Source organism: Pleurodeles waltl, chromosome 5 (genome assembly GCF_031143425.1).
Source record: "Pleurodeles waltl isolate 20211129_DDA chromosome 5, aPleWal1.hap1.20221129, whole genome shotgun sequence".
Taxonomy (NCBI): domain Eukaryota; kingdom Metazoa; phylum Chordata; class Amphibia; order Caudata; family Salamandridae; genus Pleurodeles; species Pleurodeles waltl.
The window spans coordinates 247,046,268-247,071,931 of NC_090444.1; the positions used below are offsets into that span (position 1 = coordinate 247,046,268).

At 43.5% G+C, this 25,664-nt stretch overlaps 1 protein-coding gene across 1 annotated transcript in view; it reads right to left on the reverse strand.

Moving 5' to 3' along the window:
* The window catches only part of COX7A2L (cytochrome c oxidase subunit 7A2 like), a 49,390-nt gene that overhangs the window by 4,235 nt on the left and 19,491 nt on the right, over window positions 1-25,664 (reverse strand). Inside the window, exon 2 of the mRNA XM_069233981.1 lies at window positions 2,017-2,151. Within this exon, the coding sequence (XP_069090082.1) occupies window positions 2,017-2,151 (135 nt within the window). The remainder of the gene's footprint in view (window positions 1-2,016; window positions 2,152-25,664) is intronic.

Here is a 25,664-nt window from a genome sequence, read left to right on the forward strand (position 1 = left end):
TCACAGGTAATACCACATAAGGTATTAAGAAAACAGTTTACATGGAGGAAGAGGTTGAATAAAATAAGGATTCCTGTTTTATAGTAGGATTTTTTTTTTTTTTTTACACTGGCCGGGGTGCTGCAAGACAGCTACAATAAACAAAGGAGGGGTTGTTTCCTTAGCGAGACAACCAGTCAAGATCTGGAAATTCAAAATATAGTTGGCTAATTCTACTCTTAGTACAGAGTACATCAACACTAATCTGCCATTATTCTGATTCTCCTATTAGAAGACTAGGATTGATACCAGTGAGTTCCTTACAACATATACTGTTGGCCCTAACATTACAACATTGCAATATACGACGGTCATGTATTCTTACTAGCATTCACAGCTAAATCTCTAACTACATCCACTAAATGTATTAAGCACCAAAGAATATGGTTTATCACTTTACTAACTCAAAGACTAATTGCTATATTGCACAATGGGCACCAGATGTGATGAAGCTTTGCCTGTATGAATGTACTTACTGGGTATAACTGTTGAAATAAAGGTAACAGGAAATTGTAGTAGACAATTAACCCAGTTGAGACTAGACCGAACACAGAGGCCCTCATTACGACCCTGGCGGTTGGCAGATAAGTGGCTGTCTTACCGCCAACAGGATGGCGGTAAAGAAATTGGAATTATGATCATGGCGGTTACTGCCATGGTCATCCGCCACTTCTCCGAACCGACCGCCAGGACGGAGACGACCGCTGGGCTGGAGACTTGGGTCTCCAGCCCGGCGGCCGTCACAAGACTGCCGGCGGTATCATGACCCGGCTAACCGCCATGGATTTCATGGGGTTGGGCACTGCCATGAATTCCATGGCGGTAAGCACTATCAGTGCCAGGGAATCCCTTCCCTGGCACTGATAGGGGTCTCCCCCACCCCCTACCCCCGAGTCCTTCCCTGACACCCCCCATCCCCACAAAGGTGGCAGGACCCCTCTCCCCACCCTTACCCCCGACATCACTACACAGACACACACCCAACACGCATGCAGACACCACCAACACACATACCCGCACACACACAAACATGCCAACAGACACACACACAGTCATACACGCACATCTACATTCAGACATACACGCACACATCCATACAGACATACATACAGGCAGACACGCACACATTTCCAAACACACTACACCCCGCATGCATACACGCACTCACACACCCCCTCTTCATACTCACACGCACACCTCCCATGCACACACACAACACCCCCACCATCCCCCTCCCCTAACGGACGATCAACTTACCTGGTCCGTTGATCCTCCGGGAGGGGACGGGATCCATGGGGGCTGCTCCGCCGCCAGCACCCCATCAACAGAACACCGCCACGCTGAATCATGTAACGTGATTTGGTGGGCGGTGTTCTGTTGACGGGGCGATGGAGGTGGAGCAACCTCCACTTCCCCGCCGACCGCCAGTATGGCTGCTGGCGGCTCTCTGTCCGGAAAAGGAGGGCTTCCTGCAGTCAAAATTTGCCGAGCGGCTGGTCCTCAGCACGGCGGTCCCTCTGCGGTCTTGTGAAAAGCCCGCCGAGGTTGAAATGACCCCCAGAATGTCTACAGAGCATTTTTGGAGATGATCAACGAATGAGACTTTGTGGCCTTTATATATTCAATCTAATCCTAAATCCTTATTTTGCTTTAAATACCACAAGATTTTTCATAAAGCTACCCAGTATTAGCTTTCAGCTAGCTTGCATCGAGGCTCCACATACAACACTGAAGCGGATGATCTCAATAAATTATGTTGATCACAGTTGAATCGAAGTCTAAAGTCACATTACATTCATTCATTATTTCGTTTTTATTATAGACCTTTATTACTTCATACATAGGCATACATGATAATCTGATAGTCATACATTTGATACATAAAGTTTCACACAGAGTTAATACTATTTGTTTTGGAGAATTGCTGCACGCTTCACACTTTATCAATGTGCAAGACAAGTAATGTATTGTTCTTACCTGAAACAACCTTTGTAGGTCAGGAACTCTGTTTTTACCCAGGAATTCAGAAGCAGAGCCAGATTCAGAGGCATATTTGACAGGTGTGCCAAAAACTAAAGCTGGTGCATCAGAGACAACAGGAGGCCTAAAACCCTAGAAACAAAAGCAGACAAAAATAAGCAATTATTCATTTAAAAATGCATGACAAATCTTTAACTCTAACCATTATTAAAGGACTATAATAGTTTAGGGATATATTACAATTAGAAGTGCCCACCCAGGGAGCTTCTGTCCAGGGGATTGTCAGTCACCGAAGCACCAACTCCCAGTCATCAAGTTAATATATTTAGGACCCTTCTATATTACACGTTATTGTTACAGTAAGTTCATATTTCTGCTAGCTTCCCTCCTCCTTAACCATAGTTCTTTGCACCTTTGGTGCACAGAAAGATTGTCGAGGAGGCGATACACACAGAAAAGGGACTAGAACTGTGACACACTCTAGGCAATGCAAGAATGAAGTAAATAATTAACATGTTTCCTAATTTTCATAAACCTTACGCACTAAATAAATACATTACAGGCATAAGTATTCAATGAAGGTTTGCTCAATTATAAAAATAAGGTCCAAGATATGGTGCATGAGCGATTAGCTCTACATTGTATAAAAGAGCTGCAGTTCCACTACATGCTCTTCAATGATATCCAATGTATTATACTGGATATAGCACCATTCAAAGTTAGCCAGAGTGTGGAGTCTGTTACAGTAGCTGGAATACTTAGCACGATTTTCCCCAAAAGATCAAGAGGTAATTCTAAAGTTTTATCAAGGACAAATAAGCATTTTCTAGAAGGCAACAACCATATTCGAGCAGTTGTTCTTAACCTGAAGTTTAAGGACCCCTGAAGGTCTGCGAGGCTTACTCAGGGAGTCCACGACCATTCCACAAAATTCATTAACATTAAAATGAATACATTAAAACTAATGAAGTAAGTACCAATTAGGAAGCAGAACTGACATTGTGAAAAATGTTTTTCTATATTTGTGAATTAAAATAATAATACACAAAAATGCAAAAACAAGTATGCACCATACAAAAGCACAAATATTGAAATGTTTTGAAGTTCACATCATAGAAATCGCTTCGGTTGTGGGTCCCCGGCTTTCAATAGTGAGTCAGTGGGGTCCCCCTGTTTCCAGTAATCATTCAATGGGGTCCATAGAAGTCAAAAGGCTACGAATCGCTGTACTAGAGCTTTGCGTTTTTTTAAGTGAACATTCCCAAGCTTGATGAAATTGCTCATTTTTGCAAAAGTGTTAGCCATCCGCTGGGCCTATTTTGGGGCAGTTCTGTGGCAACATTCTTAAGTAAAATCATAATTTCAACACTGTTTCCCCTAAAGTCAAATTTTGCCAGGGATACTCAATGCAATTATATGATCTAGATTTAAAAATCAGTTGACGTTTATAAAAAAATACTTTTACCTATAGTAAAGTTCAGTAGCTTCCCCTACAGTTAATGGGCAGTGAATGCTATTCTAAAGATTATAGTCTGCGGGTACCTACACCACTTTGAATAAAGAAGGCGTCTTCGAAGTCAATACTGCAATTGCTCAAGATATCTTTTTCACAAAGACATCAAACTATTTCTATCACATGACAGTTTGCTTTCTTTGCTGTAACTTTTACGGCAGTTACTGAACGGCATCTCAGCACACAGAGCCAATTCACAATGAACATTACAAGAAAGAACAAATATTGACAAGGCCTATAGGTCTGGCTTTAATGTGCTGCACCTTGCACTCATGGACACATGGGAACACCACTCACCTGCCCTCAAAGAGGCAAGCCGCTCACCCTTCACTTAAACTGGCATGCCATTCACCCCGCACTCACAAAGTCACAATATGCAGCAACAGGTACACCACTTACCTTTCACTCACACAGGTACACCACTCCGAATGCCACAGGGGCACATCACTGAGACTGCACTCATTCAGGTACATATGCCACCATTCATGACGCTTACCCTACACTCACAGACATACCTCTCATACACCACACTCACCACCACTCACCCTGGAACACCACTCATCCTAAACTCACAAAGGAACAGCCTGCACTCGGACAGACTCACATGCGCCATGAACCAGTGGCACATTACTCACCTTCATGCTTAGCTCTTCATCTGTCTAGCCTGCTTGTCAGGGTGCATGACCAGCCACATCTGCTATCTGAGGGGTTGCGCCCATGCCAGGGACTGGGGGAAGCAAGCAGCTTTAGAGTATGGAGAACTCACTGAGATTTCATCGGGACTAGGGCAAGCAGTAACAGGTTCTGTTCATGCTCTGTATGTTGGAGAGGTGTATGATAATAAGCAACTTGTTTCAAAAATAATCACTGGGTAATTGTGCACTTAGACTTTCTAGTCTCTGCACAGAATGCAGTCAGGACTCTTTTTCAGTGTGAGTCTGATCAATTAAATGCAATACTCCAAGTAACAAATTTGTTGACGGAGTTTTAGCCCTTCTCTCTGTAGTGATCATGAAGTCACTGTCGGCTACCCCATTATGCCAGACCAAACAAGCATTTGCAATGCAATGGGTCACGGGTTTGCTCGAGTTAGAGCTATTAGCGTTGTAAATTCTTAACTGGACTTTACTTGCCACTTAAATTAAAAATGAAAAGTAAAACAGTTGACATAAGCGAGCCGATTCAAAGCGCCATGGCTGCCATTAACGTGAAGGAGTGACACAATAACAAAAACGAAAAGAAGTTTGCTCGCAGTCAAACGTATCGACAATCATGCAATTATCCATGTAACAGGGGCAGTTTGCAAGGCAGTAACAAAACCACCCCAAGGGGGAACAAACAAAGCATTTACCAATGAAAACAAAGGAATTTTGAAATGCAAGCCCAGGAATGAGTGAAAGTGTTGGGCATGTGGTAGACGTGGTTAAAAGCCCACAATACTTACAACAGGTCAAAGCGCTTGCGAACTGGACCTAGAAATGAACATAGGAATTTGAAAACAAACTAGTATAACATAGATTGGGTGCACACAAGTAGAGGGCAGTATGTTTAGAAACATAATTTTGGAGATGGTATACAGACTGCTGTCGCCTTAACTCCTCCTGCTGAGGTGTGTTTCACAAGTCACCTTATGTTCTGAGATTGGTATAGGACACAGTCCGAATTGGAAAATAAAATTAGATTAATCAAGGCAGCTGTTCTGCCCAACATGCATTGTCTGGTTCTCAAACCAGTTAATGCCACTCGAGGCTGCTCAGTAAAGGATCAATTTACTTCTGATTCCAATCATAAATAGATATTGGAAAACTGATTAAGGTAGAATAAATACAAAACAAACTTTAACTGCCTGGACCAGTCTATCTTGAGAAAGATCAGAAATGCTCCTCACATCACCAAAATCGGCAGAACGTCAATTCCAATGGAGTTGTTGAACCCTTTCAATGAGACCTCTGTAGGGGTTGTCCCTTTCAGGATGTCCTGCAAGGGCAATGGTGGCAGGCATAGCAGTGAAACTAAAGCTGTATTATTGCAAACTTGTGTAACTCCACAACACCAAAATGTGAGCAATTAAATATTTAGCTACCTAAGCTCATATTACTGCCACCAGGCACTTCTTGCACTTAATTGCTTGTACAAGAAATAGTAATTTTTCAGAGTCCAACTGTAAAGCACAAGATAATTTAAAATAGTGTTAACAGGCATCTCTCATTTTGGAAGGCACCTTCAAATGGTAAGCAACTGCTGGTTCCACCTAAATTTAATTTACTAGAGCCTGGGCTTGTGGATCAGCATTTCCTTTCCAAACTAGAGACTTGTTAAGCAATATACCAGAATACTCTAGCTTGAATATACATCTCAACCAGTATCATAGAAGTCTGAAGTCTGTCATGTCTCATTAAAAAGAGTATTGTCTCCCACCCTGCTGGGCACTCAGCTGGCCAAGATGCACAAATGAGAGATGAAGACGAAAACCTTTCTCAAGCCAGTTTAGTGAAAAACACTCTCTGGCGGGCCAATCACTGGATCCAGGAATAGTTAGGCAGCAACAGGGAGAGAGGAAGGTTTTTTCTCATGGCCTGCTGGTGTTTGTGATTGCCAGTATTTTATTAGTTGGATATCAGATATTTATGTATCTTCTTAAAGGAAGAGCCTTCTTACAGAGCAAGTTTAAAAGTACAAAGGGAATTGAGAGCACTACATGAACCATTTACAGAATAAGAAGACCTTCATTATTATATTCCGGATACCATTTGCCTTGGTACAGTGCAAATGAGGAAGCTTTAATCAAAAATTGCTGTGCAGCAAAGCATGCATTACTTTATCTCTTTGCACAGTGTTAGGTTTAAGTGCTTGCCAGCTGATCAACGTTTCACTCAGGCAGATCAGGGTAGAGCAGGAGAACAATACCTAATCTTTTTAATGGCCAAAAGGAGTAAAGTTAGTGTAAATATTTTCATTTTATGAAGTAGCCATGTTTGAAAGTGTCAGGGGTTTAGTCTATGATGTGGTATTTTTCAAAGGGCTATGCCTCGCCTGAAGCTGTGAATTGATAAAATAAGAGGACTGGCTGCTTGATCTAGATTGGACTTTCGAATCAGGTGGTCTAGTGACTTTATGGAATTCACTCAGATTAGATGACCACTCCTCCCTGGGTCATGAACCCGCAATTAGAATGTTGAGTTTGCTTTTCACTGTACGGCAGCATTGTTGGGGAGAGGAAGGTATAAGAGAATCACCTGCTGCCAGGAGCTGATCCTTTTCTTACTCTGCTGCACTTGGAGTGAAGACGCAGAGAGCCCCAATGTTTCTGCGAGATATGACTAGTACAGATCATGTACACCAGAGACTGCTTAAAGGTGGCTCCAGGATGACAGACCTCTTACGGTGACTCATTTCAACACACATCCACTCTAACTTAATAATATGTGGTATTAAAAAATCATACATATCCCACAACACCACTTACCATCTACACTAGAGGAACCTGTACCATTTTGCAAAAGGATGATATAACCCACTGAACAAGTAATGTAGCTTTGCTTCCACCTGGCACTAGGGAAGGTTCTGGGAAAATTGTAAAACCGCTGCCATCTGCCCAAATAAATGTGGCATCGACTTGTGTTGGGTTCCCCAGAAAGAAATATTCAGACTGTCAGAAACGTCATCTTGTTCCCCATGCACCAAGACTGGCTCTTGGTGCCAAAGATCAACTCCGACAAAGTTACTGCTCAATGCACACACTATGTTCTTGCAATCAGGCAGTATACGCACCTGATAGGTCTCAAGACTCCTGATGAGAAGGGATTCAAGTTGACCTTTAACTTTCTAGCATCTCTTCAGCTGCACAGATCTGTACTAATCATTACTCCCAACTCTTTAACTGAGGAAAATTATTAGTTTAGGTTTGGCTTAAGACCAGTCCTTAAAGATAGGGCATCTGGCATGTCATGCAGGAGTTAAACTGAAAAACAACATGCAGCACAGGAGAGGGTGTTTACAGGGTTTTGCGATCTTCATCCTCTCTTCTGTGAGTGTGCTCACCGTCTGTAAAGTTCTGCTGCATGGTTAGATCTCTTCCCCGACTGCTTTCTTTGCCTGGAGAGAACTTCTGTACAACAAGTTACCTCTTGGAAGGACCGGTTCATGCACAGCGCTAGGTGGTTAGGTCTGTCAATGGTGACCAAGTCAATTGAATGAAGAGGTGCTGTATGCAGTTAGGCATATGCGATACTGATGACATCTACTGGATAAGAGACGCTGCATGGTTGAGCCTGTCACTCCACAGAGCACATCTGATGGATAAGTGGATGAGGCATGGATATCCATGTCCCTGTACTAAGTACTTCCCCTAATTAAACAGGTGTTGTATGGCTGAATCTGCCCTATTTAGAAGGCTAAACAAGTTGGCTTCATCAAAGCTTGATTCCCCTTCCCAGTGCACCGAAGCTCTCCTCCTTTGCACCCAATGACTCTTTCAGCTTGTTCAGCCACGCTGAGGTCATGCAATTCAGTTTAATTCAAGACGATGCTTTCCTGTTTGTGCTGTTCGACATTAACTGAAAAAGGCCAACGTTTCGCGAAATTAACATTTATATAAGCAAACCATTACAACTATGGGCGGGAAAATAAAAATCCAAATAATTATTTACATTCAAATGGACCGTTGTATTTTTTGCTGACATATTTTTAAAACAATGCACATATTGCTAGATTATACAGCACATATGCAACGTAACCCATCTATAAAATCACACTACAACTAAAACCCTCACACAAAACCAAACCTGGCAATGCCATATCACATATTACACCACAATGTTACACCGCATACTGCTTAACACACAGTATCATAGCATACCATTTCAGTCCTCTCCAACACCAAACCACACCTTTTAAACACAAAGCACTACAACAAACTACAACGTTTGGAAGACCTGTGTACACACTACACAGCACCACACTAGTTCACACTTTGCTTGCACCTTACAATGAATACTGCTACTGACAAAATCACCACAACACCAAGCCAAAATATACTGACAATGACCTACTATTTGTCTCCAACAGAAATGCATCCATAACCAAATTCTTTACAACAGCTTCCATCTCAACAGCCTTCCCTGGGTATCACCTCATAATTCCACTATACTGACAACTCGTAACTCAATACCTCCCCTCTCATATCTTACAAATTGTCTGTCCTCCCACCATCATACAACCTTGTAGCTTCTACCCCATTATACCTACATGTCCACCCTCTTTCCAATACACAAAGATTTACAAACTCCCACAACTTCTCACCACCACCCACCTGCCATCCACTGTCACAACAGCAACATACTCAATCTGGTTTCCAGTCACACTGCATGCAATTCACTACTCACCCCATCGGTCTTACCAAGCACTGCCAGTTTCTTCGAAAAAACTATTTTCTGTGCTATTCTCGAATCGACCAAAAGCCACCCCATTCCTGCCAATCTAAATCACTTGTCACTTTACTTACTTGGTATGCTCCTCTCACACTGGGATTGCTACAATCTTTTTGACCCCTTTGGTACACTCTTCACTACCCTCATCAAAGAACCAAACACACCAGCCAAGGCCACGTGAATGTTGGAAAGATAAGTAAGGCAATGGAGTATGCTGTAGTGCAAAAGTTATACGGGTTGAAAACAACCGCAACTGACACCACAACATGAGGCTGAAAACTGGGCAGCTTTAGGCTCAGGAATAAGGATAGTTAGAATCAGCATGCAGTGGGAAAAACTGGTATAGGTAGGTAAAATTTCTGGACAGAAGAGACAAAGGCAGGGAAAGGCTCTTTAGAAAGAGAGCTAACATGCATTTCTTAATCACAAGCGCACTGGGGCAAGAACCAAACTCACAATAAACATAAATGTTAAGGACAGGTCAACTTGTGTATAAGAGAATAAGGCTTGACCGTTTACATACTAGTTCAGAAACAGAAATATGAAACAAAAACAGTTCAGCCTCAAACACTGCATTAGGGTTACAAATAAGGCCAGATGGCCATACGTTTGTAATTGCGACTTCCTAAATGCGATTCAATGTGAATCAGAATTAGGAAAGCGCAGTTCTAAATGTTTGAAACTTGTTTGAGTTTCTTTTACGATTCGCAGTGGGTCGCAAAAAGACCTCTTCCATGAATATTCATGAGGTAGGTCTTGCTTTGCGACCCACTGGGAATCGCAAAAAAAAATAATCACAGGTATGGTGGCTTGCTGGGGTCAGCAGACCACCATATCTGTGATTGCTTTTAAATAAAACAATCATTTTTTTTCTTCATTTTTTTTCTTTTTTTTTTTTTAAACGCAGCCCAATTTTCTTAAAGGAAAATGGGATGAGTTTAAAAAAGGGAAATTAAAAGTTTTCCTTTAATTTTTTATGAGCTGGCAGTGGTCTGTCTGACCACTGCCTGCTCTTAAAAAATGCTCTTACAGGGTCCCTTGGGGGCTGCTACCCGTTTGTGAATCGGTTACCACCAACTTGAAGTTGGTGGTAACCTTCGAATGTTTTGTGACTGCAATTCGGTCGCAAAACATTCTATCATACCACTGTGTTTCGCTTTTAGGAAGGGACTCCCTAAACACGCCCCTTCCCAATACCAAATCTCAATGCCAAATTGCAATTCGGTAACAGGTTACAGAATCGCAATTTGGAACATACCAGACAGATTTTTAGCTGTTGCAAATGGCCCGACTCTGAATCAGACCGTATGCGATCGCTCAATTGCTTTGATCATCTGGCCCATAGATCCCAAGAAGTCTACTCTGACAGGACGTTGCCAGAGTCCCAAAAATGATCAGTAAACACTACCATAGCCTATCTTGCAGAGACATAGGTCAGAAGCTTGCAATTTCGAATTATCATTAAGGGGGTAACTTCCCCCCCCCCCTTGCTTACCCTCTTTAGATATACATCCAAAGAGAATTTTGCGGCAACTGCAGAAAATGTGCAGACAGAATAAATTCCACAAATACAGAATGGTTCAGTCATATGTAAGTCCTTTTCTACGTGTTGCATTATTAAAAGTGAAGCCTGGCAGCCTTCGTGACTCCTACCGCAGTCCATCAAACAACCACTTATGAAGAGAGTGCTGACCTTCTGGAAACCTGGTGTTTTAGTTACCAGGCAGCAAAATTATTTGTCAAATAATAACAGCATTTGCAATCTTCACAGACTAGTGGGTTCAAACACTGGACTATTTTTTTACTGTAAATAATCTGACCTGGGGCTTCTACTTGATTTCAGCTCTAGATATGTCCTAATTGGATCCCCAACTCTGCTACCATAGAAATTGGACAACGTGGTAAACTGGAAAAACCCAATTCACAAACTGAATGTTGTTTCTGCAACTTTCATAAGGTTGGTTACTTGTCTTTTCATTTAAAAAAAGGACAGAATAAAACATACTGTTGGATAAAATTGACAAGATTAAATGGCTACAAAAAACAACAATAGAGGCTAAGCCACAACACACATTTGTTTTTTAAAAGAAATACCCACCTGTGGATAAACTGATCATTCATGTATGGCCAATTGTTAAGTTGGTAAAAATGCTGACTGGCAGCACACACAAGTAAACTGTCTTAGATATACTTTAGAAAACCCACAGATTAGTATTAAATATAAAGATGAATATCAATGATTATGGTTTGTCACTACCATTTAGTTACAAAGTAACTATAATGTTAAATTGCACCAGTGCTCATTGTCGGATCAAAGTGTGCCACAAGCGACATACATTTAAACAATCATGAAAAAAATAAAGCCTTTGTTTTACACCTACTAAATATGTGAACAGCTTTCTATTTTGCATAAATAAATGGGATTTCATTATCTTAACCACTCGAGTTCCATACACACCATGCTCGACAATCACTTGAAGGGCAGAAAATAGATGGTCTCCAACAATATCAAAACAAGCATTGACAATGGCAGTAAGTCCGGCTTATAAGTAAAAGTGACTCTTCAGTTGCCGGTGAGTTTTGGTACTCAAAACCGCATCTTAGACGCACTTTGTCACTTATCCTTGCACTCAGGCATCTAATCACACACCAGACTCGTTCTTACACTCATCCAGGCAACCATTAATCAGTAGATTCATTCTTACATTCACTCAAGCACTCATTCATATTAAAACACAAACTAAACAAGTAGAACCAAGACACATCAAGAATAAAAATAGAAAAAAGAAACATGCAACTACATAAAAGTAACGGGCATGTTCTTACAACAGAAAATAAGTACAAAATTAAACATAGCAGTGAGTGGCCTTGGAATGGTATTGTGTACTGTTACTACCTTCTGTACCAATCATGCATGTCATGGCTGACATTCTGCTCTAAATATCTAAATTCATCATTGAATAGTAAAACAGTGATACAGTATGGACAATAACCTTCAAGATGACTGTGCAGTTTAGATGGAGAGGCGACACGCGATGCAGTGCACTACAGATGAAATGAGAAGTAAACGAGTGGCCCAGTATCACAGACTAGGCAGCTGCGGGACACTTAAAAAAAATATAAGAAAAGAAAGGAAAAGAAAGGAAAAAAAGGGCCTATAAATGTATCGAATGACAAACTGAACTGACTGGCATACGAGCTCTGGCATTGAAGAACACTCAGTTTCAGGCAGATGTGCTCATGTCATGGAGCAATGTACTATTACACAGAGATTAATACAGGGAGTGCAGAATTATTAGGCAAATGTGTATTTTGACCACATCATTCTCTTTATGCATGTTGTCTTACTCCAAGCTGTATAGGCTCAAAAGCCTACTACCAATTAAGCATATTAGGTGATGTGCATCTCTGTAATGAGAAGGGGTGTGGTCTAATGACATCAACACCCTATATCAGGTGTGCATAATTATTAGGCAACTTCCTTTCCTTTGGCAAAATGGGTCAGAAGAAGGACTTGACAGGCTCAGAAAAGTCAAAAATAGTGAGATATCTTGCAGAGGGATGCAGCACTCTTAAAATTGCAAAGCTTCTGAAGCGTGATCATCGAACAATCAAGCGTTTCATTCAAAATAGTCAACAGGGTCGCAAGAAGCGTGTGGAAAAACCAAGGCGCAAAATAACTGCCCATGAACTGAGAAAAGTCAAGCGTGCAGCTGCCACGATGCCACTTGCCACCAGTTTGGCCATATTTCAGAGCTGCAACATCACTGGAGTGCCCAAAAGCACAAGGTGTGCAATACTCAGAGACATGGCCAAGGTAAGAAAGGCTGAAAGACGACCACCACTGAACAAGACACACAAGCTGAAACGTCAAGACTGGGCCAAGAAATAGCTCAAGACTGATTTTTCTAAGGTTTTATGGAGTGATGAAATGAGAGTGAGTCTTGATGGGCCAGATGGATGGGCCCGTGGCTGGATTGGTAAAGGGCAGAGAGCTCCAGTCCGACTCAGACGCCAGCAAGGTGGAGGTGGAGTACTGGTTTGGGCTGGTATCATCAAAGATGAGCTTGTGGGGCCTTTTCGGGTTGAGGATGGAGTCAAGCTCAACTCCCAGTCTTACTGCCAGTTCCTGGAAGACACCTTCTTCAAGCAGTGGTACAGGAAGAAGTCTGCATCCTTCAAGAAAAACATGATTTTCATGCAGGACAATGCTCCATCACACGCGTCCAAGTACTCCACAGCGTGGCTGGCAAGAAAGGGTATAAAAGAAGGAAATCTAATGACATGGCCTCCTTGTTCACCTGATCTGAACCCCATTGAGAACCTGTGGTCCATCATCAAATGTGAGATTTACAAGGAGGGAAAATAGTACACCTCTCTGAACAGTGTCTGGGAGGCTGTGGTTGCTGCTGCACGCAATGTTGATGGTGAACAGATCAAAACACTGACAGAATCCATGGATGGCAGGCTTTTGAGTGTCCTTGCAAAGAAAGGTGGCTATATTGGTCACTGATTTGTTTTTGTTATGTTTTTGAATGTCAGAAATGTATATTTGTGAATGTTGAGATGTTATATTGGTTTCACTGGTAATGATAAATAATTGAAATGGGTATATATTTTTTTTTGTTAAGTTGCCTAATAATTATGCACAGTGATAGTCACCTGCACAAACAGATATCCCCCTAACATAGCTAAAACTAAAAACAAACTAAAAACTACTTCCAAAAATATTCAGTTTTGATATTAATGAGTTTTTTGGGTTCATTGAGAACATGGTTGTTGTTCAATAATAAAATTAATCCTCAAAAATACAACTTGCCTAATAATTCTGCACTCCCTGTAGAGTGAACGGCTAAAGAGGACCGACTTATTGCTCCTTGCTACGAGCTGTCATGGGAGGAAACAAGATGTGAACGATTCAAACAGATCAACAGCCGAGCGAGGGCTGAACCAAGCTTCCCTACGTGTATGTATATTTATTAACTTTTTTTTACCACGAAAGCCTGGCAGATAGGGAAAGTGTAGTGAAGATAAAGCCTCCTCTTGAATGAAGTTAACATGTTTAATGAAGGCTGGTACTCTCATGCGTGGTGCTCTCTTCCCCGGTCAGCAGGTAACTGCCGGTTTAGACAAAATGAAATAAATAAGCATTTCAAAACCCTGGTTGTGATACTCACTGACTTTCAAAATTAAATCCAAACTAGGATTTTATGTTGCTAACATTATCTCTCCGTTACATGGAGTTAATGCTGAAAAATCAAGGCCTATTACATAGAATATTTGTGACTGGCATAAAAATTCAAGCAACGGACCTTGCATAATTTTTATGATTCAGTATGAAAACACGTAGGCTCCTGAAGGGTCTGCTCCATTTTCAAACGTGAGTGAAGCAACCCTGACCCTCTCCAAACAACACCCCCCCCCCCTCAAACTCTTTTGTTGGTCACTAAAAGGGGTTAATAAATGTTGAGTTACACTGTCAGATGAAAACCATTTGCACAAATATTTTCTGTTGTTCTCTCTTCTCTTCGGCTCCCTGCAGAACATATTACAGTGTGGTTTCTATGCAGCACATCTCTCTTCTTGTATGTGGGGACAAAAAAAAAAAAAAAAAAATCACGGTTTCCTAGGACAATAATTACATGCGGTAGCCTTATGTTCTGTTTTAGTGCCAAAGGTTACAAATGTACAACCTAGGTTCCAAACTGCTTTGCAGAATGCACAAGGATAAAAATGACACTGAAAAGTCAGTTGCAGCTATCTTGGCATGTCTGCGAGAGTAGCGCAGCCTGGCACAGCTCCAGCAAACAAGCTGAGTGAGCTCCTTCAGTAGAGGGAGGTACCCGGCTCAAGAGGTCCAAGTTTATATTAGGTAGGGGTGGCCAAAATATTAATGCCAGTGATTCCTAACCTGGGGTTCTAAGTCCCAGTGGAAGAGAAGGGGGAGGGGGGGAGACACACCTCTTCAAGGGGGCCTGCAACTACTTAGAAAACTCAATATTATTAAACAGAATAATAAAGTGACCGGAAAGCAAAATGTAAAGCTGAAAATTTTGAAACATTCCATAAATTAAAGAAATTGGAGGAAACAAATTAAGTTGGTGTCCTCAGATTGAATTATGGGAGCAGTGCAAGTGCATCAGACGGAATATAGTATGGAAGATGGATGAGCTCAGTTGAATTTAGAAAAGCCCTAACCCTTTACATTAAAATTGTTTTATATTTGTTTGTAAATTAAATATTTAGGCCTTCATTACGAGCCTAGCAGCGTGGCGGTCTTACTGACGCGGACCCGGCGGTCAAGATCGCCACATCACAAGTTGTGGGGCAGTCGCACCGATGTGGCAGGCGGTGAGCACCTCCATTACGAAGCTGCCGACCACCAGGCTTTCCATGGCAGTCACTCAGCCACGAAAACCCTGGCGGTAACGCACCCGACAGAAATCCCCATTCCTGTCGCCGATACACACATACACACGTTCCCACACCTCCATGAACCCGTCCACACACTTACAAACCCCCATCCCACCACACACTTTCAAACACCCCCCCAACTGTACATAGCCCTCCAAACATCCACACCCGCACTCACACTGACATACACTCCCACATACACACACCCTCCACAAAGATTCACAGCTCTCTCCCTCACTCTCCTCCCCCCTGCGCCACATTCATACTCACCCACTCTCCCTGTTCACTCACACACACATGCACCCACAAACACCCCCGCCTCCCCATCCACATTCACACCCCTGCACGAACACATGCATTCACACACTCGCCCCTCCGCATACACACACTTGCACACATGCACCCACATTTGCACACATACACACACACGCATCCACCCCCCCCCCCTTTTTGGATGATCACTTACTTTCTCTGTCAAGGAGGCTGTCCGGGAGGGGATGGGTTCTGGCGGTTTTGCACCGCCAGCCCCACCACGCCAGCAAGACTCCGCCAAGCTGTACCATGGCTCGTAATACGGCAGGCAGAGTGCTGGCGATGCAACCGCCTCTTCGGAGTTGGACTCCCGCCCATAAAAGTCCTTCAATGTGCTGCAGTGGCTTCGGCAGTCTCACAAAAAGACCACCAAAGCTGTATTAAAGGCCTTAGTCCTTTGTATATTTATTTGATGAATGCTCGTCTCTGTATTTTTGTGTACTGTTTTGAGGTTGAAGTCATTGAAATGGCTTCCAGTGGTGGCTCTGTGGGGGCATCTAGATTCAAATGAAGATCAATTGGATGCAGAGGGTTCTGGATTCCAATAATGATTAAGTGAGGGTCCACAGAAGTCAAAAGATTAAGAACCTGTATTCTATGCCATTCTGCAACACCCCTGGGGAGGGAGGTCTGGCTACCCTACAGCCTTTGTCAATAGCTTTTTGTAACACAGGCAAAAGGCATCTGGCAACTTTTTAACCAACCAGGTCTGTAGCCTTTATCATTGGCTTGTCAGTCTAAATAGCACTGGTCTACTGTATTTAGTATAAGCTTTTCTGCAAGGCAACCACCAGGCATACATGTACAAAATTACAAATACAATAAACAACCACACCTAAATGGCAATACCAAGGATTCTCACAAAGCAAATCTGTTACCATAACGGTTACCCAGATAGTGAACATCACAAAAGTAATTGCCTACTAAGACTCCAAATATCAGGCTTTAACAAAGCGAAACAGTAGGTCTTTTGGCATTATTATATACTTATCACAATAAATAATGCAGGCCTAATGCCACTGTTGAACCTTTTCATAACAGAACAGATCTATTGCATTTGACTTAATGTTTCCCGAAGAATCAACCAGCTCATAGGCTTTATTGTTGCATGTCACCACAAAAAATTCTCAGTCCTACCTTATGAAACCCATGCTTTCCCACAAAGCAACGATCAGCACTCCTTCGTGAAATTACAAACATAAAAAATGACAGTGGGCACAAAAAAAACAGCCCCTCCTAAAACAGCCTGACAAGTAGCATCAGATTAAAATACTCTAACTCCTGCGTCTTTCTCCTGGGGAAATCAACACACCAAATTTAATATTACTCCACCCATAAAATGTCTATTGTTTTTAACACATGCTTTTCACAAAAAAGTAAGATAAGCCTAGTACACGTGATGTACGTTTCTAAATGTTTCTAAACTTGAAATAAAGAACACATTAATAAAAAATGAGCACAAAATCACACAATGTCAGAGAAGTGAGATAGTTGGGATTAAAACGCAGAATTTCTAGATCCAAAGTAGGTAACTAACCACTGACTCCACATCAGTTGCCTCTAGTAGGGTTCCTTTTTTTTTTTATAGCCCACTTGAACAGTCTCCTCCAGCCACCAATTGTTCCCTCACTATTTCATCCTTACCTTCTCTTAACTGCTTCTTCATCCACCCTTGATTCATTGCTTTCTCCTTTTTTCTATTCCCTCCATTCTGTATACCTTCAACTAACCTGTTTCGCTTTGTGCCCTCTAGGAAGAGGGGGTATTTATACAGGAGAGTGAGAGCAGGCCCATGCATCCCTTGCTATGGGCTTTCAGACTGCTGTGCCACCTCACCCTAGCAAACCCAACATACTACACACCACACAATGACATGGTATTATTACATCATTCCAGTTGAACTCAACCACATTATACATAACAAAGAAAAAACAAGTAGTCCATATATTGTATTTAACAGTAGCAAAACTGCACAAATAGGGGTCAATTTCATCACAGTGTACAAATTATGCAACCATGCCAAGCCCTCAGTCACAACCATTTTTAACATACAAGTCATCCTCATCCAATATTCAGAGCCATAAAAATAACCCATATAAAACGGCTCACTGCACCATAACTACATTTCCATTACACACCATGCACAACCAAACAGCACCATAAAATACCACCACAGCACATCCTTCAACCACCTTCTTTTTTTTCTTCTGGTCCAGCTGCCGGTCTCAGTTTACTCCACTGATCCCACAACACCCCTAGTTGGACTTGGCCCTTTCAACCAGGTAATCCAAACTATTTGCCTTTGCCTTCCACTTTTTGCTGAATTCGTTTTTGTTGGTCTAAGGTTTCTGTGCACTTCATCACTGGTACACCAGTGCTAAAGTGTTTGTGTTCTCCATTTAAAAGATGGTAGAGCTGGCTTACACTCAATTGACATTTAATTTACTTACAAGTCCCTAGTAAATTGGCACTGCCTGCAAATTAAATGCTACTAGTGGGCTGTCAATATAATGTCACCAGGGCAACCCACTATGCCCACGGGCAGCAGGGTCAGAATAATATACAAATACAGCATCCACAGGAGGACTCTTTTTAAAAAGCATAGGATGGAAACCCATTGTGTAAATCCGAGGTCCCTCTCAATACATGTATTCTTTACGCATCCTAATTTTAAATTTACATTTAGGTTGTTCAAAACAGGCACTGATATAGGAAAGGTTTCTATTGCCGTTATACATTCTCATACAGTACAAATACAAATGACGACATGACATGATTGATGGCCGTGACTGGAGGGTACTGAAGCTCGAGCCGACAATGAGATTCAGGTATAGGATGTTTCTCAGAAAGGTCAGCAATGATAAATAACTGGATAATAGGAAGAGCTCTCCAATTGATAGTAAACATCAGTTGTTTAGTTTTAACATTTAAGAGCTGGACGGTTCACATGTTCACTTGATCTCCGACGAGTATAGGAATGAACGATGTTTGGGGATTCAAGATGCCAGCCTCAGTTAGCGGTCTAGTGCTTTTCAAACACTACAAGAGATAAGTAAGTATCTGCCACGTCTTCCCTGTCTGTAAGACTATTTGCTAGACGTAGCTGTTGGATGGAGCTCTTTGCGTGTTCCGCTGAAGTATGTGTATAGGCATGGTTATAACTATGTCAGAGCTCACAAAAGGTTCTAACATGTGTTGCCTACTTTTTGATTTTGTAACGACTTAAGAATTTAGGAGATAGCCTGACAATTCTCTTTTTGGTGAGTGGCACCTGATGATTGTATGTATGTGAAGTTCTTTTAGAACCCAGGGACAAGCCTATCTGTATGAGTGCCACATGCACAACCTTTTTAATACACACGAGCTGTGTGTGCTCCTCTCTGGAGACATTTGGTATGTGTCTCTACAAGTGTTGACACCTGCTGAATTTGAGCAGGGGTGACCTTGGAAAATAATTGGAATCTTTTGCCTTGGAAATGGGTGATGGGTAATTTCTGCACCATAAGTTTAATGTGTAATTGTTTGAGTGCTGGATTGTTACTTTGGCGAACATCGGCCTTGTTACGGTGGCGAACACATGCACCGGCAATTGTTTTTTTTTTTTTTACACAAAGTATGCAGGAGGTTCTCTGAAGATATGAGTGTAGGAATCTTATGTGTTACTTACCTTTATATATGTGACTTTGAAAAGTACGATATTTCTCTCAAAGAGGAGTAGTGACGACTCTTGATGAGTAGATAGATCATGAGGTGCACCAACCGATGCATGACAACTGCATGTGGGTGGAGGGGGTATTCGGAGTAAACACACATGTTGTGGGGATCGAGCAGGCCCTTCTCAGACTGGGTAGCACAGAAGCCATTAATCGCTGTAAAAATCACCATTTGCACAGTGCTAGGTGTCCTGTTAGCACAGAGCCTTCCAACCTACAGGCTGGTTTGTTCCCTTTGCTCTCATGTTGGGACCCTATGCACGTGGAATTCTCAGATCTGACATTTACAGCTCTGCATGCTAGCAGGCAGGCACAATGACACACACTCTGGGACCTATGTGAACCACATATAGTTGGTATTATGGGACACCCTGTGTAGTTTAACGTCTTACACTGCAGCACACAATTAGAGGCACGTTGGTCTCTGGACACTTCTATAGCTTTAGGTCCTAGTGATCCCTGCATGGTTGCCCATGCATGAGGGGGCTGGCTGCCCTGTAGAGGAGTTCAAAGGGGCTGAAGCCCACTCCTTTCTGGGGTACCTCCCCTTCAAGGAGGTACCCCAGAAGGAGGTACCCCGGAAAGGAGGTAACAGGACATCCCATCTCCTCCTGTGTTTTTCAGGGAGTCCCATTATCATTCCTTTGAGAGTTTTATTAAACATCTCTACCAGTCCATTAGCCTGTGGATGATAAGGAGTGGTGAATGTGTATGTTACACCACATTCCTTCCACATAGCCTTCAAGTATGCAGACATAAAGTTGCTACCCCTGTCTGATACAACCTCTTCTGGGAAACCCACCCTGGAAAAGATTCCCAGGAGAGCTTTTGCCACTGCAGGAGCTGTAGTGGTCCTTAGAGGAATTGCTTCAGGATATCTTGTGGCATGGTCCACAACCACCAAGATAAACCTATTGCCTGAAGCAGTAGGAGGGTCAAGGGGGCCAACTATGTCAACCCCTACCCTTTCAAAGGGGACCCCAACCACAGGTAGTGGAATAAGGGGAGCCTTTGGTGTGTCACCAGTCTTGCCACTGGCTTGGCAGGTCACAAAAGACTTACAGAAATCTTTTGTGTCCTCTGACATCCTAGGCCAGTGAAACAGGGGGACAAGCCTTTCCCATGTTTTGATCTGGCCCAAATGCCCAGCCAAAGGAATGTCATGTGCCAGAGTTAGGAGGAACTCTCTGTACTGCAGGGGAATGACCAATCTCCTGGCTGCTCCAGGTTTTGGGTCCCTTGCCTCTGTGTACAAGAGGTTGTCCTCCCAGTAAACTCTATGTGAGTCACTGACATCCCCATTTTGCTGCTTGACAGCTTGCTGTCTGAGACCCTCTAATGTGGGACAGGCTTGCTGTGCCACACTCAGCTCTTCCCTGGCAGGCCCCCTCCACCCAAAAGCTCAGCAGTGTCTGCTGCCAGCTCATCTGGTGAAGGTTCTGCACAGGGAGGAAATTCTTCTTCCTCAGAAGGAGAATCATCTGTAGAGGGAGGGATAGTGGGTAGGGATTTACCCTTGCTAACCCTAGCTTTAGGGAGCACTTGGTCCATTGTTTCAGGTTCCAGGTTACCCGGTCCTTTTTGCTTTTTGGCCTGAGCCCTTGTCAAAGCAAAAATATGCCCAGGAATGCCCAGCATTGCTGCATGAGCCTCCAACTCCACTTCTGCCCAAGCTGATGTCTCTAAATCATTTCCTAGTAGACAGTCTACGGGTAAATCTGAGGCAACCACAGCTGTCTTTGGACCAGTAACCCCCCAGTTGATATTCACAACAGCCATGAGGTGGCTAAGAGTGTTGTTATGAGCGTCTGTCACTTGGTACTGGTGACCAAGTAGGTGTTGTTCAGGGTGTACCAGTTTCTCTATTACCATGGTAACACTGGCACCTGTGTCCCTGTAGGCCTGAACCTCAACACCATTTATTAGGGGAAGTTGCTTGTACTTATCCATATTAAGGGGACAAGCAACTAAGGTGGCCAAATCAATGGCACCTTCAGAGACTAACACAGCCTCTGTGGTCTCCTTAATAAGACCAACCCCAACTAAATTACCAAAAGTGAGCCCAGCTACTCCCTTGGATTGGCTATTAGTAGGTTTGCTCCCACCACCACTGCTATTATTAGGGACACTAGAATTTGCAGTAGGGGTTGTGGTAGTGGGAGGTTTGGTGTTTTTCTTTGGACAACTGGCATCAGTTTTCCAATGGCCTTTGACTTTACACAAATAACACCAAGGCTTTTTAACTTGATTTGAATAGGATTTGGACCCACCACCCCCACCAGAGGAGTTTTGTGGGCCTGGTGAAGACTCAGTTTTACTTTTGTCCCCACCCTTGTCAGAAGACTTACCATCCTTCTTCTTGTCATCCTTGTCACCCCCTGTATGAACTTTTCTGTTCACTCTTGTTCTGACCCATTTGTCTGCCTTCTTTCCCAATTCTTGGGGAGAGGTCAGATCTGAGTCCACTAGATATTGGTGTAACAAGTCAGACACACAGTTATTCAAAATATGCTCTCTCAGGAAAAAGATTATACAGGCTTTCATAGTCAGAAACTTTACTGCCATGTAACCACCCTTCCAAGGCCTTCACTGAACAGTCAACAAAGTCTATCCAGTCTTGTGAGGACTCTTTTCTGGTGTCTCTGAACTTACTCCTGTATTGTTCAGTGGTTAAGCCAAATCCATCCAAGAGTGCATCCTTCAAAACTGCAAAATTGTTAGCATCACTTTCTCTAACAGTAAGGAGCCTATCTCTACCCTTTCCATTGAAAGATAGCCACAATATAGCAGCCCACTGCCTTTGAGGGACCCCCTGTACCATACAGGCCCTCTCAAGTGCAGCAAACCACTTGTTGATGTCATCCCCCTCCTTGTAAGGGGTGACTATCTTGTGCAGATTCCTGGAATCATGCTCTGTAACAGGATTACTATCAGGAATACTGCTGCTGCCACCATGGGGTCCTAACCCCAATCTCTGTCTCTCCTTCTCCAGGTCTAGGGATTCCCTATCTAGAGCCAGCTGTTGCTGTTTAAGTTTCAGTCTGGTCTCTTCCACTCTCAACTTTTTGAGTTCCCTTTCTAACATATTGTCTTCAGGGTGGGTGAGTTGGGAATGCTAGGACACAGAAGATAAATTGGAAACAACAACAGAGGGAGATCTGTCCCTAACTGACTGGACTCTAATAACCTGGCCTCCAGGAATAAAGACACCCCTACTATGATGGGAATCCCTATTACTACCAGCATTACTAGGTGGCCTGCTAAGGGGCAGATTTGGAACAGAACCCTCCCCACCTCCCTCAAGGAGATCCCCCGAGTCAGAATGGGAGCCATCTATTAACTTCTCATTTGAAGTGCCTCCTAGAGACTCATCATTCACAATAAGCATGTTATAAAGAAACTCTTTTGTGGGGTTCTTTCCTATCACTAAACCTCTATCTAAGCAGAGACTCCTTAGGCTCTTGTAATTCAAATTGTCATAGGTAGTATTGACCATTTTAAGAGTAGACTCTACATCAGACATGATAGAAGAAGGTTTAGAGACAGTGAGAAGAAAGAAAAAGTTTCAGAACTTTTTAAAGAACAGAGAAAAAAACTTTTTTCAAACTTTTAGAAACTTTTTAGAAGTTTAGGGAAACTTTTCAGAACTTTGTAAACAGTTTGAGAGAAGAAAAGCAAAACCTTTTGGTTAGGTGTACATACACTGAACTTGTTTTGTATATTATTCTCTTATGAAAAGTACACAATGACAAAGTGGTAAGTAGTTAAAAGTACTTATCCCACGGCTGCACAACCAATGTAGGAGGCTGGCCTGGCTTGTAGTGGGTACCAGAGGTACTTACACCTTGTGCCAGGTCCAGTTATCCCTTATTAGTGTAGAAGAGGTGTTTCTAGCAGCTTAGGCTGATAGAAGGTAGCTATGGCAAAGTAGCTTAGGCTGAACTAGGAGACATGTAAAGCTCCTACTATACCACTGGTGTCATATGCACAATATCATAAGAAAACACAATACACAGAAGTACTAAAAATAAAGTTACTTTATTTTTATGACAATATGCCAAAAGTATCTCAGTGAGTACCCTCAGTATGAGGATAAGATATATACACAAGATATATGTACACAAACGTAAATTATGCAGGTAATAGCAAAAGGAAGGAATGCAACCAATGTAAAGTTACAGTAGATTGCAATAGGAGCACATAGGTATGGGGGCAACACAAACCATATACTCCAGAAGTGGAATGCGAACCACGAATGGACCCCAAACCTATGTGAGCTTGTAGAGGGTCGCTGGGACTGTAAGCAAACAGTGAGGGTTAGAAAAATAGCCCACCCCAAGACCCTGAAAGGTAGGTGTAAAGTGCTCCTACTACCCCCAGAGGGCACAGAAGTTGTGATAGGGGGTTTCTGCAGGAAGAACAAACACCAGCAATGCAACAACAGTGGATTTCCGGACCTGAGCACCTGTAAGACAAGGGGACTAAGTCCAATAGCCACGACAGTGTTGAGAGTGGGCAGGAGCCCAGGAAATGCCAGCTGAGGGTGCAAGGAAGCTGCCACCGGTTGGAAGAAGCTTGGAGTTCTGCAAGAAAGAAGAGAACTAGGAACTTCCCCTTTGGAGGATGGATGTCCCACGTTGTGAAGAAGCTTGCAGAGGTGTTCCCACGCAGAAAGACCGCAAACAAGCCTTGCTAGCTGCAAGGGTCGCGGTTAGGGTTTTTGGATGCTGCTGTGGCCCAGGAGGGACCAGGATGTCGCCACTTGGATGAGGAGACACAAGGGGCGCCCAGCAACATAGGGAGCCCTCACAGAAGCAGGCAGCACCCGCAGAAGTACCTGAACAGGCACTTAGAAGAAGAGTGAACCGGAGTCCACCTGAAGTCACAAAAGGGAGTCCCACGACGCCGGAGGACAACTAAGAAGGTTGTGCACTGTAGGTTAGAGTGTCGGGGACCCAGGCTTGGCTGTGCACGAAGGAAATCCTGGAAGAGTGCATAGGAGCCGGAGCAGCTGCAAATCACGCGGTACCCAGCAATGCAGTCTAGCGTGGGGAGGCAAGGACTTACCTCCACCAAACTTGGACTGAAGAGTCACTGGACTGTGGGAGTCACTTGGACAGAGTTGCTGAGTTCCAGGGACCACGCTATTCGTGCTGAGAGGGGACCCAGAGGACTGGTGAGGCAGTCTTTTGTTGCCTGCGGTTGCAGGGGGAAGATTCCGTCAACCCACAGGAGATTTCTTCAGAGCTCCTGGTGCAGAGAGGAGGCAGGCTGCCCCCGGAGCATGCACCACCTGGAAACAGTCGAGAAAGCCGGCAGGATAAACGATACAAGGTTGCTAGTAGTCGTCTTGCTACTTTGTCGCGGTTTTGCAGGCGTCCTGAGCAGTCAGTGGTCCATCCTTTGGCAGAAGGTGAAGAGGGAGATGCAGAGGAACTCTGGTGAGCTCGTGCATTCGTTATCTGAAGAATTCCCCAAAGCAGAGACCCTAAATAGCCAGAAAAGGAGGTTTGGCTACCAAGAGAGGTAAGAGCCTATCAAAGGAGCCTCTGACGTCACCTGCTGGCTCTGGCCACTCAGAGCAGTCCAGTGTGCCACAGACACCTCTGTTTCCAAGATGGCAGAGGTCTGGGACACACGGGAGGAGCTCTGGGCACCTCCCCTGGGAGGTGCAGGTCAGGGGAGTGGTCACTCCCCTTTCCTTTGTTCATGTTTCGCGCCAGAGCAGAGCTGGGGAATCCGGTGTAGACTGGCTTATGCAGAGATGGGCACCATCTGTGCCCATCAAAGCATTTCCAGAGGCTGGGGAGGCTACTCCTCCCCAGCCTTCACACCTATTTCGAAAGGGAGAGGGTCTTACACCCTCTCTCAGAGGAAATCATTTGTTCTGCCATCCTGGGCCAGGGCTGCCTGGGCCCCAGGAGGGCAGAAACCTGTCTGAGGGGTTGGCAGCAGCTGCAGTGGAGACCCCGGGAAGGCAGTTTGCCAGTACCCGGGTTCTGTGCTAGAGACCCGGGGGATCATGGAATTGTCCCCCTAATGCTAGAATGGCATTGGGGGGACAATTCCATGATCTTAGACATGTTACATGGCCATGTTCGGAGTTACCATTGTGACGCTGTACATTGGTAGTGACCTATGTACAGTGCACATGTGTAATGGTGTCCCCGCACTCACAAAGTCTGGGGAATTTGCCCTGAACGATGTGGGGGCACCTTGGCTAGTGCCAGGGTGCCCACACACTAAGTAACTTTGCACCCAACC